At 42.4% G+C, this 18,149-nt stretch overlaps 2 protein-coding genes across 2 annotated transcripts; both read right to left on the bottom strand.

The window, feature by feature from the left end:
* Positions 1-3,835: 3,835 nt before the first annotated feature.
* Positions 3,836-5,663, bottom strand: LOC101827575 (C-X-C motif chemokine 2-like). The gene is made up of 4 exons (XM_040746603.1): positions 5,526-5,663; positions 5,316-5,439; positions 5,117-5,200; positions 3,836-4,503 (listed from the first exon to the last, which is right to left on the bottom strand). The coding sequence occupies exons 1-4, from the start codon at positions 5,605-5,607 to the stop codon at positions 4,488-4,490; spliced, it is 306 nt and encodes a 101-aa protein (XP_040602537.1). The 5' UTR covers positions 5,608-5,663; the 3' UTR covers positions 3,836-4,487.
* An 11,558-nt stretch (positions 5,664-17,221) lies between these two features.
* On the bottom strand, positions 17,222-18,139 carry LOC121140873 (platelet factor 4-like). Its single transcript, XM_040747385.1, has 3 exons — positions 17,928-18,139; positions 17,543-17,675; positions 17,222-17,433 (listed from the first exon to the last, which is right to left on the bottom strand). The coding sequence occupies exons 1-3, from the start codon at positions 18,022-18,024 to the stop codon at positions 17,346-17,348; spliced, it is 318 nt and encodes a 105-aa protein (XP_040603319.1). The 5' UTR covers positions 18,025-18,139; the 3' UTR covers positions 17,222-17,345.
* Positions 18,140-18,149: the final 10 nt, after the last annotated feature.

The following is an 18,149-nucleotide window of genomic DNA, read 5'->3' as shown; positions in this document are numbered from 1 at the left end:
GGTTTCAGATTTATATGAAGCCAAAAAAGAAGAAAGGAAGGAAGAAAGGAAGGAAGGAAAGAGAAGAAAGAGAGAAAGAGGAAGGAAGGAAGGAGGAAGGGAGAAAGAAGCTACAAATGAACATCTGACTCCTTAGGCAACTTATGAGCTTAATGTAAATGAAAGCAACTTTGATTTCTTGGTTTAAATTGGTTTCATAATTTCTACAGAATAAGAATACAACATTCCAAAGAGTTCCCCAAGAGACCTATGGCTCAGCTGAGACTGGCCATGGAGTGCTATTCCACCCTGATGGTGCTGGCCATACTACAATGTGTATCTCCCTCCAGATTTCATAGATTCCCTGACTTACTCCTTGTTCTCTCCCCCACTCCAACCCCTAATTATAGAGTAGTCTACTCATTAATAAAGTAGCAGTACATAAGTCTTTATCTTGAAGTCTAGTTTCTGGGAAACCCAAGTATTCAAATCTTGAAAGCAGAATCTGATACAAAGATTTATATCACAAGAAGAAGCAGTGAGAGAAAGCAGAACTGCGGGGAGAGAAGAGAGAAAAGCAGTAAACTGCACGATGATGGGGTGGCAGGGTGGACAACTAAACCTCTTGTTTTTATACTAGGAAAACTTGTAAAGTTTTTCTCACAATTGTCCCTCTCTTTGAGTCATTTAGAAGTAAAGGCAAACAGCCAAATATACACACCATAAGGCTAGAAACAATGCAGACTTCATTTAACTGCCCCCCCCCGCCACCTGCCCCTGGGGGTTGAAGGATGCTCTTGGGGGCCTTGCATCCCAGATTTTTCCAGTCTGTAAGTTCAGCAATCCATCTACCATGTCTGCTTTTCCTCCAGATGAGGAAGCCTCAGGCCGGAGGACAGAGACATTAAGTTGAAAAGTTGGTGAGTGAGGGAGCACAGATGATGCTTACTAGACAGGTTCTTTGTCTTACTCTTTGTATGGGTAGAGAAATAGTAACACTTTTTTCCCAGATTGCAACACTGCACACTTGTGATCTTCTACCTCTACCATCCCTGCTGGTCTTTGGTTACTTCTGGGAGTCCCAGAAAGATGCCTGTGTAGCAGCCACAAAGCTGCCGAGGGCAGGAGAGTGTCAGTCATCTATTTCCCTCTATCTCTCTTGGAGCCCTTCTTGGGAGTCCCAGTCACGTTACCATCAGTGTTTCCAGTCGCCAGTCTCATGAAATTGTATTGCTAAATGATTTTTATTTCCTGTTACCTTCAACCGATGACTACCACCTCACATGTCCTGTGTCCCACTTCTTAATCATCATACCATTCCTGAAGGGAGAGATGGCAGCTTCTCAGTCTCAGGAGAATTGTATGGGGGAAACTATATTTTTCATATCCATTTCATTTATATGAAAATGAGACATAGCCTTGGAATTGGGCTCAGGAGCAACAGCAAATAATCATAGTTTTCGAACCATTAACATTTAATCTCTTCCTTATTTCAGAAGACACATTCTTGTTCTTCCTTAATTCTATTTAGGAAGGGAAATTAGGCTGACTGAAGCCAAGAAAGCTGCCCCAAGATTATGATAGGATTGCAATTGACTCCAAAGACAATCTGATACTTTAAAATCTGGTTTTCACTACCATAAGGATGTTCTCTATCTTAAATTTACTATGTATCCTATATTTACTACTGACAAGGGTATTGAAGCCTAAAGAGCAAGGTCTAATTTTAGAGGGTCTTAGGTATGAATTATGACTTTGATGAACCCCTGGGTTGTCTCTTCTAAACATTTTCCAGTGCCCAGTCACTTGGAGTTAGGGAGGAAATGCTAGTATTATGGAGTTTTTAGACAGGTTTCAGTGCGTTTATTTTTGTGTTGTTTGAAAACTTCCTTCCTTCCTGAATCATTTGTAACCAATAACCTAGGAGATAAAGTGATTATTATAACTTTCAACCTTAGATGTGTGGGTTAGGGGAACCCACAGAGCTTGTTTCTTGCCGCTCATGGCCTTATTTGTTCATCTTGGAACAAGTTGAAAGATCTGTAATACTCAGTCTGCCAGTGCTACCTTCTTGTCTCTGTGATAGACATTTACCCAAATTCAGGATTTTCTAAGGAGTCCTAAATCCCTAAACAGGTAACAAGCACATTCTTCACAGGTGCACACACAAAAGACTCCCAATTCCAGATTTGGGGTATAGCTTTAGATTACTGAGATTACTTCTTTACACAATTTAGTCCTTAGAAACTGGAGCATAGTTCCCAACCTGGGTAGCATTGTACACAAGAATTTAAAAGACTGACTTTCTTTCTTTCCTTCTTTCTTTCTTTCTTTCTTTCTTTCTTTTTGTTTCTCTGTATTGTTTTGGAGGCTGTCCTGGAACTCACTCTGTAGACCAGGCTGGCCTTGAACTCACAGAGATCCACCTGCCTCTGCCTCCTGAGTGCTGCATCACCAGCACCCAGCCAAATGGCTTTCTTTCAAGGTCTATAAAAAAGTTACTAAGAGGGGTGAGGACCAATAAAGTCAAACCCAATACACACACACACACACACACACACACACACACACACATACACACACATCAGTATTTTACATATTGATGTACAGAATTAGAGCATGAAGATGGGTAGTAATTTCATACATAATAAAGTAGAGTATTAAACCCAAATCTCAGACCCTTTTGTAAAGTGAAATACTCTACTCAGCCATTTACTTTATCCACTTCTGGTGAGACAATTGAGTTTCAAAGAAAAAAAAACATGAAGTTTGCCACTATTTCACTGTCAAATTCATTAAATTGCCAACAGTAGTAGAAGTTTAATCTGTATTGGTTATACCCTGTGATCAGATTGGTGGCTGCCCTGATTGTCATCAGAGAGCCTTCAATCATTGATCGATGGAGGCATATTCAGAGACCCTTGGGGTGAGCTCAGGTAGAGGAGAGGGAGGAAGGAGTGTAAGAGCCAGGATGTCAGGGATATCATGGAAAAACCCACAGAAATGGGGTTCCTGCCTCATGGAAACACACAGAATCTGAACCAACAACCAGGGAGCTTGCATGGAATCAGCCTAGCCCATATGAGACAATTGTGTAGCTTGGTGTATATGTGGTACTCACAGCAATGGGAACATGGCTGCCCCTGGTGTTTTGACTGGCTCTTGAGAACCTATTCCTCATGCTGGATTGTCTTGCCTAGCGTGAATACAGAGGGAGGTGCTTCCCTTCATGGCAGCTTGATATGCCATGCTTTGCTGAAGCCCATGGAAGGCCTGCCCCTCTCTGAGTAGATAAAGAGGAGGCATGGGTTGATGGGGGGATGGAGAGGAGTGAAGGGGGAGTGGGAGGAAAGGAGGGAGCAGAGGCTACAGGTGGGTTATAAAATAAATACATTTAAAAATATAAAGTTAAAAAAGAAAGAAAAATTACTTAGAAAAAGCAATGGAATCAGGTCCTTTTAGTTGGCTACAAGAACCTATATATTTTAAGAGACAAACTTGGGTGGCAAGGTCCTAAGAAACTTATTTTTTTTAAGTATTTTGTTTGTATGGATGTTTACCCTGCATGTGTGCCTGTGTACCATGTGAGTGCCTGGGAACAATGGTGGCCAGAAGAGAGCATAAGATGCCCTGGAACTAGAAGTGGGGATGCGGGGATCTCCTAGGAGTCAGTACCGGGAAATGTTCATTCTTGGGTGGGGAATGAGAGCCACCAGCAAGTGAACAGAGACATGACTTACAGTGTGGTTTATTTTTGTAACCAACTGAATGCCTAAGAAGCAGGAAGAAAACTTGAGAAACACTGATGTAGATCCTAGGGTTAACCTTTAGCCCTCCAAGGAAATAAAACAAACAGTACTTTTAAATATTTTATTTTCAAACTCTTTGTAAAAATACCAATAAATATTTAAAACTCTCAGTTCTAAGACATTAAATAGGCATTGTGTCTTACAGAAATCACTTAAAATGTCTAAGGCATATATAGAACATTGCAGTTCTTAAAGCTTCAACACAAATTGATCATTCCCTGTGATGCTGTAAAACCATTTCAATAAATAACAACTGATAGTCTTTTACCAGTACAAAGTAGATGTGCACACACATTCATCCTACATCGAAATGACTACCTTTGCCCATTCACTACCCCAGCTACCAACACAATGGTCAGCATGGAATAACTGCCTCAGAAATATTAATATAATTCCCTGAGAGAATATGGAAACCTTTAACCTCCCAATTAAGAATGAGGACTGGTTCAACTCAGACTTGATATTAAATAAACAGTAAATTTGATGGCATCTTGCAAGCAGATTCAATTATACCCTTAGTTATTTTACATATAAAATATTAACATAGAATTTGGGAAAAATAAACAAATATGGGTTCTCAGGAGTTATTCAAAGCAAGCAGAAGAAGCCTCATCTCGATGGCCTTGGGGGGGGTCACTTTTCTCCTCTGCTTTAGGAGGCAGGTCCTCCATCAGAACCAGGGCTTCCTCCCTTCCCGGCTCAGCTGGACTTGGCGCTGTCATGAGAAAACAGATGCTTTTGTCAGATGCACAACATTCTTCTTTCTCCTGGGTTTTTTGAGTACAGCCTGGCCCCAGTGGCCATAGTGCAGAAACTTCAGCCCTGGTAGATGTGCTCCTTCGGGGTGGAGGAGAAGTGGGGACCCAGGGTCTCAAAAAGGTAAAACTGCGGCTGTTTGTCTGTCACAGCAGCTCTGAGCTCATGAACTGCTGTTATTTTTCATTTTTATTAAGTCTGAAGCTGAATTTTCCTAAGATTCATGGATAATGGGCATATGTTTGTACACACACACACACACACACATACACACACACACACGCGCGCGCGTGTTGGGAGGTCAAGACAGATGACATTTTTTTAAAAAAAAAAGCAGTGTTACCTACTCTTATACAACGGAGATAGGCTCCAGGAGGGGATAAAGGATCCTGGGAAAATCCTTCTGCACCAAAATAGACTAATTATCAGAAGGATTATTACAATTATAAAAATAATAATCACAACGGTAGTTCTGTGACTTTCCCTGGTGTAGTTAATTTTCAGGAGTCAGATGCTGGGACTCAGATGAGGCTCACAAGAGGCTCACAAAGTGCAAACGAAGCATCACTCACTTGTTCAGTATCTTTTGGATGATCCTCCGAACCAAGGGGGCTTCAGGATCGAGACAAACTTCTTGACCATTCTTGAGAGTGGCACTGCAGAGAGAAAGGGGGACCGTTATAAGGTAGGAAGTCCCATCGGGTGAGCATGGGGCAGCAGGAGGGTCTGGGAGACTCTGGCAGTAACAGAGGTGCCCAGAAAGACACTCACATGACTTCTGTCTTGGTGCAGTGGGGTCCTGGGGGCGTCACCTTCAAGCTCTGAATGTCCTGGAAATCAATCCTGGATACTGTTTTCAAGCACTGACAGCGCAGCTCAGTGGCCACAACTGCCCCTGTGGGAAAAGACACTGGGTCAGCAGGGCTGTGGGCTGCTGGGGCGCCTGAGGCTCCTCCGGGGGAAGGCAGCCGCGGGTCCCACCTGTAGCCTGGTGGCTGGTGGCCAGCAACAGCAGCAGCAAAAGCAGCGCTGCACGGAGGAGTGGCTGGGTGGCTGGGGCCATGGCGCTGATTCGAAGTGTGGCTGGAGTCTGGAGCCCCCGAACTGGCTGGAGGCTCTGTGTCGCGGTCTGGGACTCCAGGGCTCTGTGAGCCCCTTTTATACATAGTGGATGGAAAAGCCCGAGCACCGGGCTGGGGAAATTCCTGGGGCTTCAGGTCCCTGTGTCAGAAGAAAGACAGGGCCACACCCCTGGGCTCATGGGATGAGTGTGTTGAAGACACTCGCGTGCTACTAGCAGCTCCCTCCGGTCCTGCTTGCCCACTGGGGACCCTGGGACGTTCGAGTTCCTAACCCCCACAATGGACAGTGAGTGTTGCCGACCCTGGAGTGACCCCCTGTGATGTGACCTTTGGTGTAGGGACTCCAAATCTTTTTGGAGCAAGGAAGAGAGAGGTTGGAGGGCTAAGGTTGAAGGTAGAAATAAATCCGCCACTGGGTGGCGAGAGGCCAACAGAGAAAAGCATTTATGTGACAGTTTGAGGCTGAAGCATTTGCCATTCAGGAAGAGCAGGGAGAGCCGAGCTTTCCACCAAGTCGTCTTGTGTGTATTTCTGTCCTTAATTGTTTTTAAGGCGAGGTTCCAAAGCCAAAATCTTAGTCGGACACCCGAAGACTTGTTTTATTTTGGCATTTTCACACACACACACACACACACACACACACACACAAACACACACACACACACAAACACACCACTGAATTCCCTCATATTCACTACCGGCACTGCCCTTCCCTATGGCTGCCCCCACCCCTGCTTCCAGTTGGCCCCCTTTTCCCCCTCTTTATATCTTTTTTTTTGTGTGTGTGGTTTTTTCGAGACAGGGTTTCTCTGTGGCTTTGGAGGCTGTCCTGGAACTCGCTTGGTAGTCCAGGCTGGTCTCGAACTCACAGAGATCCGCCTGCCTCCGCCTCCCGATTAAAGTGGGATTAAAGGCATGCGCCACCAGCGCCCGGCCCCCCTCTTTATATCTTATAAGCACATACACAGAAACCTAGATCCCCATGTGAGAGAAAACATGCCATATTTGTCTTTCTGAAACTGGCTGTCTTTGCTTGGCGTGTTCTCTAGTTCCATCCATTTTCCGGTAAATAAGTTCATTCTTTAGGTCAGAATAAAACCCCACTATGTGCACATTCCACATTTTCCTTATCTACTCATTTGTTGAAAGTTACCTAGATGTTTCATATCTTGCCCAATGTGATTTAAACTGCAACTTGCATGGAGACACAAGACCCTGTGACATCTTGCCTTCCCATACTTTCTTTTAGCTCTGCACACTTTATACACACACACAAAACATATATATATATATATTCTGAGATCAGGTCTATAAAAATCCCAGCCAGCATTTCAAACTTCAGAGGACGCTAGTTCCACTGTTTCATCTGCTCAAATACATTCGCAATATCCTTTCAACTTGGTGGGAAACAGAGATCAGCATCCATTGTTGAACTGTGCTCATTTCAGTGGCGGGAGGGGGGGCAGCCTGGAAGATGACCTCATCTTCTGTGTGGATTTGGTATGACTTCCTCCTTCCCTCTGAAGTTTTAGAACTTCTGAAATTGAAACTGCCCAGAGGTCTGCTTTTCCTAATACGAGGGCTTCAGCCTTAATCTTTGAAGCTCAGGTTTTAGAGGTGCAGGTGGGGCAGGCTGAGCTAGTGCACTCACCTCCTCTATTCCTTGGGAAACAGAACTGAAGAACAGTGGGGAGTGGGTACTCAGCATGCAGCCCCTTTATCCTTGGAGAAGAAAAACAAATCACATCTAAAGTCTCATTCCAAGGCTCTTCAAGTCTTGGGTGTTGGTCTCACTGTCTCTATAAATACTGACATGTCTATTTTATGATGGAGAATTTCATGATCTTTTTACTTAATGTCTGCTTCATTTTTGGCCACAGGTTTTAGAAAACTTGGATTCAGCATCAGGGTACGGAGGTTTTAAGAGTAATGTTGGATTAAACCGCTCTCACAGAGCGTGGGAAAAAGCCAAATGAATTCCCTGTTTTCGAGGCTTGCGTCTCCAGGACAGTGTTCCACACAGGCCAGCACAGCCAGGACAAGCCAGCCCTCAGTCAACCACAGGGCACAGAGCCCTGCCTGTCCTTGGTCTCCTCATGTCATTTGCAACTTGTTAAGCCTCTCCATGCCTACCCTAGAGAGGCTGTGAGAATGAGATGTGAGTCTCCATTCGTAAAAAGAAAAAGAACCAGTAAAAGACTGCATGGTGCTTTACAGATGTTTGTCAAATAAATAAAATGGACACAAGCTTGTTCAATATTTCCTAAACAGACTCAACATGTTTTAATTCCTCCCATGGAAGAAAAATAAAGTCTAACAGAAAGGTGTATTATCCAAGTTTTCTTTCACAGTTCTTTTTCTATTATCCATTGCCCCTAACTCTCAGTAACTGCACAGAGCATCCTATGGATGTAACAGCTTTTGGATGCTGAAGCAAACTCTAATGCAGAACGTCCATATCAAGGCCACAGTGTCAGTATCCAAAGGTCCTCCTTGTATCATGTGCTCAGAGTGAAAACACCACCAGACAGAAAGCTTGGTCAAGAGTGGGCAGGTGTGCTGGAGTGTTGTTGTGCAACACAATGAGGAGAGTGTGTGGACTCCAGCAGTTTTCACAGTTTTCCTTTCATACCCTTCCCTGTCACTCCACTTCTTCACAGGAAGGAAACCAAAGTAGCACCAAGTACTAAAGGAGGCAGAAACATGAAGACTCTCAAGCTATGAAAAGTGTGGCAGAACTTAAAAAAATAATTGATTGGTTGATGGATTGATCGATTGGCTGATTGATTGAGGCAGAATCTCTATATGTAGCCCAACCTAGATTGACACTTTCTATGTAGTCTAGGATGATCTTGAACCTGCAGTAGATGCCCTGAATCACCCTTTCAAGTGCTGGTATTTTAGGCATGTAACCACCATACTTAGCAATAATCAATCGAAGGTTTACAAGCAAAGTAAAATAAAGTGTGTTTAGGGATTTCTGAAAGGAATGAACGTGTATAATCTACTGGGAGGTGAGCTTAGATGAATACTTTGTGTGCTTGCATGCATGTGTGTGTGTTGTGTGTATGTGTGTGAGAGCACATGTGTGTATGCTTGTGTGTATGTGTGTGTTTGTGTATGGGTGTGTGTATGTGTACATGTGTGAGTGCATGTGTGTATGTGTGCTTGTATGTATGTATATGTGTATGTTTGTGTGTATATGAGTATGTGAGTGTGTGTGTGATGAGAGGGATAAACCATTGAATTACTTTGTCATCCCACTTTCATTTTATCTATGCAAAGAAAATTTGAGAAAATAACTGTCTTATTTATTGGGAAGGATGTACGAAATTAATAGTCTTTGTAGTAAAAGTCGGTTCTTTGGTATTAAAAATCTGTGTATAAACGCATTCTGAATACTGTTCCTCCCAGCCCTCTCACCTCTCTGTCTTACCCATAATATTCCATCCTCCCTAACCAGTCCCTACCCTAGATGTCTTTCAATAAGATCAGGAATAACTAGAAAGAATGAAGGAGGATTAAAATTTGTATCAGGGAAAGGGAAATGAGAGATCAATCTGAAGGCTGTAGAATCTATGACAGGCCGATGAATAACAACACACATTTGACAGTGGTTCCTCTTCCTAACACCACTATATTTTCTAAGCTTAGTGGGAGATTTGCCAAAAATATGAAAATATTTCTTTGAAGTTTGAAAGTTATGGCACATTATTTTCTAATTGTAGTTTTAATATGTGTTTATCTTTATAAAGCTTATAAAGTCAGAAAGGCAGCATATTTTTCCTAACTTCTTTTAATATTTTATCCTCATATTTCTTTCTAATTTAAATTAATATTTTTATTTAATACCCTTATAATTTTTGGTTATTGTTTTATTACTTAACTTATTTAATGACTTTTTGTTAAGTTTAGTCCTTGAAAAATTCTGGCATCATTCCATTCCATCTTTAGATAAGAAAATTAAGACTTAAGGAGGTCAAGTACCTTGTTCAACATTATGTACCTAATATCATGTTTGGTTCAAGTTCTTTGGACCCTTTATTCATTTTATTTTGAGTTTTTTTATTGTTTCTTTTTAGGTTTTCTTATCCCATCCATCTCTCCTTTCCAAATCTACATGTAATCAGGATCTCCTTTTTATATATCACATATATAATGTCACATATATAATTATATATAATTCTACTTTGTATTTGTTTAGTGGCATATACCCACAGTGCACTGGTTAGAAATGTTTCTGAAGCAAAGGAAAGAAAGCTCTACTTGAAATGTCTTAAAGGAAAGCAAGGGGCTAGTGTGGTATGCTCATAATCCCAGCATTCTGGAATCTGAGGAGGAACACATGGTTAGGGTCAGCCTGAGCTGCAACATGGGTTCTAGGCTAGCCTAGGATACACAGCGAGATGATGTCTCAAATAACAAGGACAACAGCTAAAGCAATAGCACATTTGTTGTCTCAAAACAGAAGTCCACAGGATAGGAGTTGTTGTTCAGGGATGAACAACTGGCCTTTTTGCCTTTCTGTTCCACTACCCAGAAAATGATCGATGTCATAGACTGGGTGGCAGTTTTCACAAGGTAGCTCTAGTGGTGTCAACCATCAAGTTTAACTATAACCACATTGAGAGAAGGATCTTATCTTTTTCCTTGTATCTGATTTAATTTATAATTATTTCCTATTATTAAAAACAGATTTTCCCCCTCACATAATATATCCTGGTTACAGTTTCCCCTTTGCCTATTCTTCCCCTCTTCCCCTCCCATCAGGATCCACTCTCTTGCTACATCTCATTAGAAAACAAACAGGCTTCAAAGGGATAATAATAAAATGAAATATAATATAAATCAAAAACTAACATATTGGGATTGAAAAAAACAAAAGAAGAGAAAAAGAGCCCCAAAGAATACACAGGAAACAGAGACCCGCTCATTCACACACTCAGGAATCCCATAAAAACTCTAAACTGGAATCATTTGCCCAAATGATCCGGTGCAGACCTGCGCAGGCCCTGTGCACGCTGCCTCGGTGTCTGCGAGTTCATGTGAGCTGTGCCCCTGTTGGTTCAGAGGGCCTCGTTGTCTTGGTGTCCTCCACCCCCTCCGGCTCTTCCACTCCTTCTGCCTCCTCCTCCTTAGGGTTCCCTGAGCCCTAAGGTGATGGATTTGTTGGAGACCGCCTGTTTAGGATTGTGTGTGTCAAGGTCTCTTGTTCTCTGCATACGTGTCTGGCTGTGGGGCCTCTGTATTTGTTCCCATCTGCTGCAGGAGCGAGGACACTTCTCTGATGTTGACCGAGCATGGCACTGATCTATGACTACAGCAAAATGTCCCTGAATTATCTAGTCTCAGTTTCTTGGTTATCCAAGCAGTGTTGGGTGTGAGTTCTGTCTCCTGGGAGAGGCCTTAAGTCAAATCAGACATTGGTTGGTTTCTCCCACAGGCTTTGTGCCACAATTGCCCTAGCGTATCTTGCAAGCAGGACAATGGACACTCAAAGAGTGTGATGTCTTAACTTTCATATATGGAATAATCATAAATAGGTAGAGAATTTTTCCACCCTTAATAAGCATAGTACTTATAACAGCACATAGGATTCTGGGTAAACATGAAACATGCTGTCTCTCTTACTGAGTTGACACACGCACACACACACACACACACACACACACACACACACAAGAGGGCATGTTAGATAACCCTCATACACACTCCAAGGCACACAGGATTTGTTTGATGCTTTTCTAAGCACTTTACAAATACTGGCATAGTCAGTCTTTGAAACAATACTTGTAGAGCAAATATTATTGTTATCTTTATGGAATTGTGAATAAGAAACTAAAGCCATGAGGTGAAGCTTCTTCCCTAACACAAATCAAAGACAAAGATAAAAAGCTCTGTGGTGTATATAATAATTTCAGTAGAACAGTGATTTCAAAACTCTGTGGAGTGGTACAAACTTACTCTAAAAGGAAACACAGCAAATGGTTGTAGAATTCATAGTTGAGTTTCTGTAACAGCATAACTCTTCTTCTACAGCAATGACTTAGCTTGTTATATTTTCTCAAGTCACCCAAGACTGTAAGAGTAGCAACTTTCCCAAAGAGAAGCTTCAAACATACACCCTCACCAGCTAGAGGAGTTTCCAGCATCAGCAAAATGCCCTATGCTCACTGGTATGACTCGCTGAAAATAGCAAGCATTGGTATTCTAAAAGCTCATAGCCAAACCTAATCCCCCTCTCTTTCTCTCTTCAGATGCAATCACAATGATATTAAAAACCTGAGTAATGTTCTTCAAAACGTCAGAATCATGGAAAGTGAGGGAAAAACGAGAAACTCGGGAGATGTAATGAATAACTGCAGTATGATACCTTAGATTGGCTTGTGATATAAAAAGAAGACACTAAGAACATAACTGATGATGTCCAAATAAAGTCTAGAGTCAGTTAAATTTTTTTTAATTTGACCAGTAGCTCCTATAATGCCAACAGTGGGGGAACTTAGTGAAGGTCTTCCAGACACTGTACTGTTTTGCAACTTTTATAAATTTAGAGTTGTAAGCTCCTAAATCAACCTAGAGCATCACCCAAATGACATTAAGAAACATGCATGCCCTACCAGCTAGCTTCAAGAAAGGAAATTGGATTTTTCAATGAGTACATACTTACTCAAATATGAAAATCCAAAATATCTTTTACCTTAGCTGAGACACTTCATCGTGTTTCATAGGATTAAACAGTTTGCTTTTGGCATTAATCATGCTGTCTGAATCTTTCATATATTTCTTGTAACTGAAGGGCAACAAAAAAGTATTTGCTGTAATGGTCTTCAAACCCAGCTCAACACTGACGTAAGTGAGTTCTCAGTGGATAGTCAGAGTCTGGTTCATCCACTGGGGCTGCCAGAAGAATGAAGCATGCAGTGAACTGGCCAGCACTTGTGGATTAAACAGGACTTGACTTAATCTAAATCACTTGTTTTTGTAAATGAGGTACATCCAAAAAGAAGTGATGTTAACGTGATCACTATGTTGTCAGTAACACTGAATCAATGAAATCTCTGTAAATCAAAATTGAAACATTTTAAACACAGGCATGCTACATCGTAACTCAATAAACAAATTCACCCTCTTGTTTAAACATGTGTTTCTTAAGGCATGAATTGCAAGAATTGAATGCTAGCTAAACTATTGTGCAGCCTCTAAACCCGTATAAGCAACAATCTTAACCTGGAACTGGGGATCACTGCATAGATGAGGTTGTGATCTTATAGTAGAAAAAGAAGAAACAGAGGGTTGCCAAAGTTACAACAGAAAAGAAGTGAGAACATTTCTCTTGGAAAATATTACATAAGAGACTTCTCTTGGAAATAAAAACAACACTATTGTGACTGTGATGTTACATAAATAAAATTTAGGAACTTGAAAGTTGAATACACAAACCTCAAATGAAAGTTGCATACATAGCATGAATGTCTAACTAAAAGTATGGATCACCACACACACACACACACACACACACACACACAAACCCTTGATTTTTAAGTGTATTTTTACAGTATTTTGGATGCTCCTTATCATCCAACTTGTGATCAGAAATACTTTTGTTGTTACTTGCTTCTAGGCATTAGGTAGGGAGTGTGAGGCACAGGCAGGTTTTTAATGAATCTATATTTAATAAGGTAAAGTGAAAAGGAAAGGGAAGAACAGTGGGTGGAGCTCCAAGAGAGGCATATCCTCGGGCTGTATCTGAAACTTGGTGTATAACTGATACAGCTTTGAAAGCACTGGAGCAATGCTGATTTGCAGCTGAATTAGTTCTTGATAGACATTTATGAATAGTTAAGGACACTTAAGAAATTAAAGGTACAGTTACATGTGGTGGAAACTACTCTGGAAGCCATGGCTTGCCTCTGCTTTTTTGCAGATGTGTCAGAAATGTCTGTCTTCAAAGAACATTTGCTGAGTTCACGTGATTGTACTGGCATGGGATTGGAGGATGTGAAAGCGCAAATGTGGGAATGCTTGGCAAACAGATGCCTTAGAAAACAAGTGTAACATGAACTGAAGCACAAAGCAAACTACTGGCAGTGTCAGGGGAAAGGGTGCAGTCAATGTCATAAGTAACTTGGTCCACTCTCTGAACATACCGAAGTCAGAGGTTGAAAACAACAGTGTCATTATGTTTGGTTGACTTTCTGTGTGCTAAGTGTTTTGTCTTTGACCCGCAACTGTCTTAGAGTCATGTCATTAGTTTTCCTCTCCTGGTAGCTATTATTTGTTGAATATTTACTTACTGATACTCCATAAGGCATTCAGCTGTATCAAAAATAAGGGTAAGGAAGAGACCAGATGCCCATGGGCTGATTTAAAGTAGAAATGGATTACAATGCAGGTTAATAGCTACTCTGCGGGTAAAGGAATACATACACATCCTCATTTCTCATTTCCTAATAGCCCCTAGGTTTCTCCAGAATTCCCCGGTAAGAATACTGATTCTCCAACAAGGCTGCTAGGAGCTGATTGTGTTAACTGTGCCTGATGACTGTGCAGCCTTCAAATTGTATTCCTTTTCCTACAAACACTAGATAACCACATGTATATTGATAGAATAGTCCCCATGTCATATTGCCTCAGAGAGGAAGATTCTTTCAGTGTTGTCTGAGCATGTCTCCCCACCCTGTGCAACAGTGCTGAGAGGCCAGGCCTTTAAGAGCTGATCATACTGTGGCACCTGGGCCTCCCAAGTGGATCAATGCTGTCATCATAAAAGGGTCTTTGTAGCTGGGGGGTTCCTTGAGAAGGATTTCCCTCTCCCTCCCCTGCCCTTCCTCTTCCCTCTCCTCTGCAGTCTCTGCTTCCCCTCTCCCTTTCCCATTCCTCCTCCTCCTCCTCCTTCCTTCTAGGATGGTATGAGGCAGCAAGAAGACCCTCAACAGATGCAATCCCTCAATTTTGGAGAAACAGTTATTATGAATTATGGTTCTGTAGTATTCTGTTACAGAAGCATAAGATGACCTACACTTATGACTTTAACAGTTTGTCTTTTTTTCTAATTTTGCTAGAAAGACAGTTTAGCCTCACAATCACTAAGCATCATGTGTATTTTATAAAATGATAGAACACCATTGTGGTTTTGTGTGTTATTTGAGTGTTTCAGTTGTTACCAAGAGTGAAAAACACCACCAGTGCCCATCCCCAGGCCAGAGAATTATCTGCATGAGGCTTTATGTTGAAATTTGAGGTTTAAAATGTTCTCTCTCTTGTCTAATTTCTACTATCTATAATGGACATGAGACTACTACAGATGCCTGTCTTTAAGACCAACTAACCTCTCAATGCATCATTAATCACAAAGGAAGTTGTTTTTTAACCACGGAAGCCTTAGAAGGGAGGTAGAAAAGTAAAGATTACAAAAACAATATCTGCGGAGAGCAACATACACTTGTGTGGTTTTGTTTTGCTGATAGGGACCATGACTGTGCAGCGAAGGCTGAGTTTGTGGGTATTTTTGGCTGATGACTTCCAACTGCCATCTGGGTTGCAAAGATTGAGACAGGAGAGTTCAGGGGCAATCTAACTCTATTGCTCTGTAAATGTTCAAAAAGCTGTGCTACATATCTTGGGATTTTCCAAGTGACAAAGTCCTCTCCTAATGCCCTTGCTGGTAAAGGAGGCTGCTTTAAAGTGGAGGTGTGGGTGAACCAATCCAGAAGTTGTGAGCACGGGAGAACTGTCCCAAATACTTGTTTGTCATGTGGCACCATGATGAAGAACAGATGCAACCCCCCATGCCTGAGGCTGGTGGGAGAGCTGTCCCTGAGGTCATAAGAGTAGGATAGTTGTCCCTGCCCCTCATCAGCTGCAGCACTTGGGAGAGTAGTCCCTGCACACCATGCCTGGGCAACACAGTAGTTTGGCCCTGAAAGTGTAGGGGTAGGGAATCTGACCCTGAGAATGTGAATGTAGCAGAACTGACCTCACCGATTGCTCATCACTGCAAGGGGTTACCTAGCCAGGGCAATGCAGGAGAGTTCACCCTGGTGGTGAGGGCTAAGTAGAGCTGTCAGACTGACTAACCCTGCAACTACCCAGGCCAAGAACCAGGGTTTCGAGTTGTCCCACCAATGCACAAATGTCACAGCATCTCCAGTACTCCTGTGTGTGGTAGTTCTCTTCTGAATAATAAGTATCAAACAACCTGGCACAGGCCATATGAGCAGGGAAGCTGTCCCTGTCCCCAACCAACTGCACATTCACATTCAGGCGAGCAGGCCCTGCACCTCGCCTGGACAGTACAATAGAGCCAACCCCACCCCAACTTCCACCCCATCTGTGATCTGCTGGGACACGTGAGGGAGCCCGTACTGCAGACTCAAGCCTGCAGGATCTCCATGTCACAGGGCAATAGCAGGATAACCAAGAGGAGTACCTGTGACTATCCAGCATTGATAGTGTAACAGAAACCAGAGGTCTTGAACCAGACAAATGATTCTTTGCAATGAACACTTGCATGTAAATATATATATTGGTGAGAGGGTTTACTGTGTGACTTGCTGTGTCACACTACAGCTTCCGTGATGAGACTGACTTTTCTTTTTCCTCTTTTATTTTATTTTATGGGGTGGGTTGCAAGGGCAGAGGGTGGACACAAAGGGACAGTGAAATGAGTGGAATGGAGGCACATGATGTGAAAGACACAATGAGTAAAATTCACCACCTGGCAACATTCCTGGGACCCCCATGGCTGCTTAGCATACTATATGATATCTCTGATGCTATGGAATGCTAAGGAAAATTGAATTACAAATAAGGTTCTTCGGAACCCAAGAATACTGCAGAAAGTCTACCTAACAAGTCTACATCCTTAGAGCAACAGTGATGGCATGTTAACAGGTCACAGTAGAACTCTAAGTTTGCCAGGTGAAAAACATGTACAGGCAATAGTATGAGAATAGGAGCTGTTTTTAATACTTTATTTTTAGAAATATAAACATTCTTCAAGAACCAGTGTGTGGAAATATAGTTTCATAAAATTTCTTGAAAGTATCAACATATTAGCATTATATTTTCATTGTCATTTTTTGGGGGGTTTTTTGAGACAGGATTTCTCTGTATTGTTTTGGAGGCCGTCCTGGAACTCACTCTGTAGACCAGGCTGGCCTTGAACTCACAGAGATCCGCCTGCCTCTGCCACCTGAGTGCTGGGATTAAAGGCTTGCGCCACCAACACCCAGCTTCATTGTCATTTTATTTTGTTATTTTTATGATAAAATGGAGTATAAATTTTAAGGGAACAGAATCAAAGCTTAATTTATGTACTTATTTTTAAAGGCAACTTAGTCCCACTAACATTTATTGACAAAGCTGATTGCAACACAAAAATAAAATGCAATTATGAGGCAATGTAATTAAATAAATACGAAAATGTTCATCAGCTGTCATCCAACCCATAATGGCAAGAAAATTCAGTTCTTAGCCCAAACTTTCCTTCAAAATATTTTTGTTCAAAGTTCTGGAGCTGTTTTTTGACATGTGATGTGTCAACACTATTTTTGGCTCCATAACAAAGAAATGGTTTGACCTTATGACAGCTTGGTTCAATGCATTTATTTAGGTCTCAGAGGATAACATAAATATCAGAAGACTGCAGTTAGATTGAAAGTAGACAAAACTCCAGTATCCCATGTAACACATAGCAGATTTAGGCAGCTAGTACCTAGCTTTCCAGGAGTTTCTTGATCACTTTCTTATATAAGGGTGCTTGCCGGTCCAGGCAAATTTTCCTCCCATTCTTCAGAGTGGCTCTGTCAGGGGAAAGGGAAGGAATGCACTCTTCAGGGCCTTGGTTGGAAGAGATAGAAAGGAATGAGCAGAGAGGAAAGGACAGGCCTGGAAGATGTGGGCAGGACTCACATGAGCTGGGGAACCGCACAGTGGCGTCCTGCCTTGATCACCTCCAGCGTGGTGATATGCTTAGGATGGATCCCAGAGGAGATGGTCTTCACACACACACAGTGAAGATCTGCATCGCCTTCTTCAGGGCTAGCTGAGGGCAAAGGGGGAGAAGGGAGAGAGGAGTAGAAGAGGTAATGGTGGGTGACCATACCATCAGCCCGTGTTACCTCTAGGCCTTTCCCTCACCCTCGGCTATAGCACCAACTCTCCCTCAGAAGGCAGGTGAGCGATGAAGTGCAGTTGACAAGCCAATTAGTATGACTGGTGTCTAAGAGCTCACCTCCCCACCCTTGAGGCTCCTGAACCATCTCCCAGCCCCTAGGATCCCTTCACCCTCTCTCACCACTGGTGAAGGCAATCACGGCTGGAAGAAACAACAGGCCCAGAAGCAGCAGCCCAGGCCTGGGGCAGGGGCCTCGACATACCGCAGTGGCACTCATATCAAGAGGGTGGCACTAGATCCAAGGACGAGCACAGGGCAACTGGGGCCTGGGACTCTAAGTGCAGACCAGTGGTTCCTGGGACTTCCAGTCACTTTTAATCTCCACTGCCAGCCCAGCCCGGA

This window comes from Mesocricetus auratus, unplaced genomic scaffold, assembly GCF_017639785.1.
Source record: "Mesocricetus auratus isolate SY011 unplaced genomic scaffold, BCM_Maur_2.0 Super-Scaffold_100006, whole genome shotgun sequence".
In the NCBI taxonomy this organism is placed as follows: domain Eukaryota; kingdom Metazoa; phylum Chordata; class Mammalia; order Rodentia; family Cricetidae; genus Mesocricetus; species Mesocricetus auratus.
Note: the sequence above shows the minus strand (reverse complement) of the source record. Positions and strands in the feature narration are given on the sequence as shown.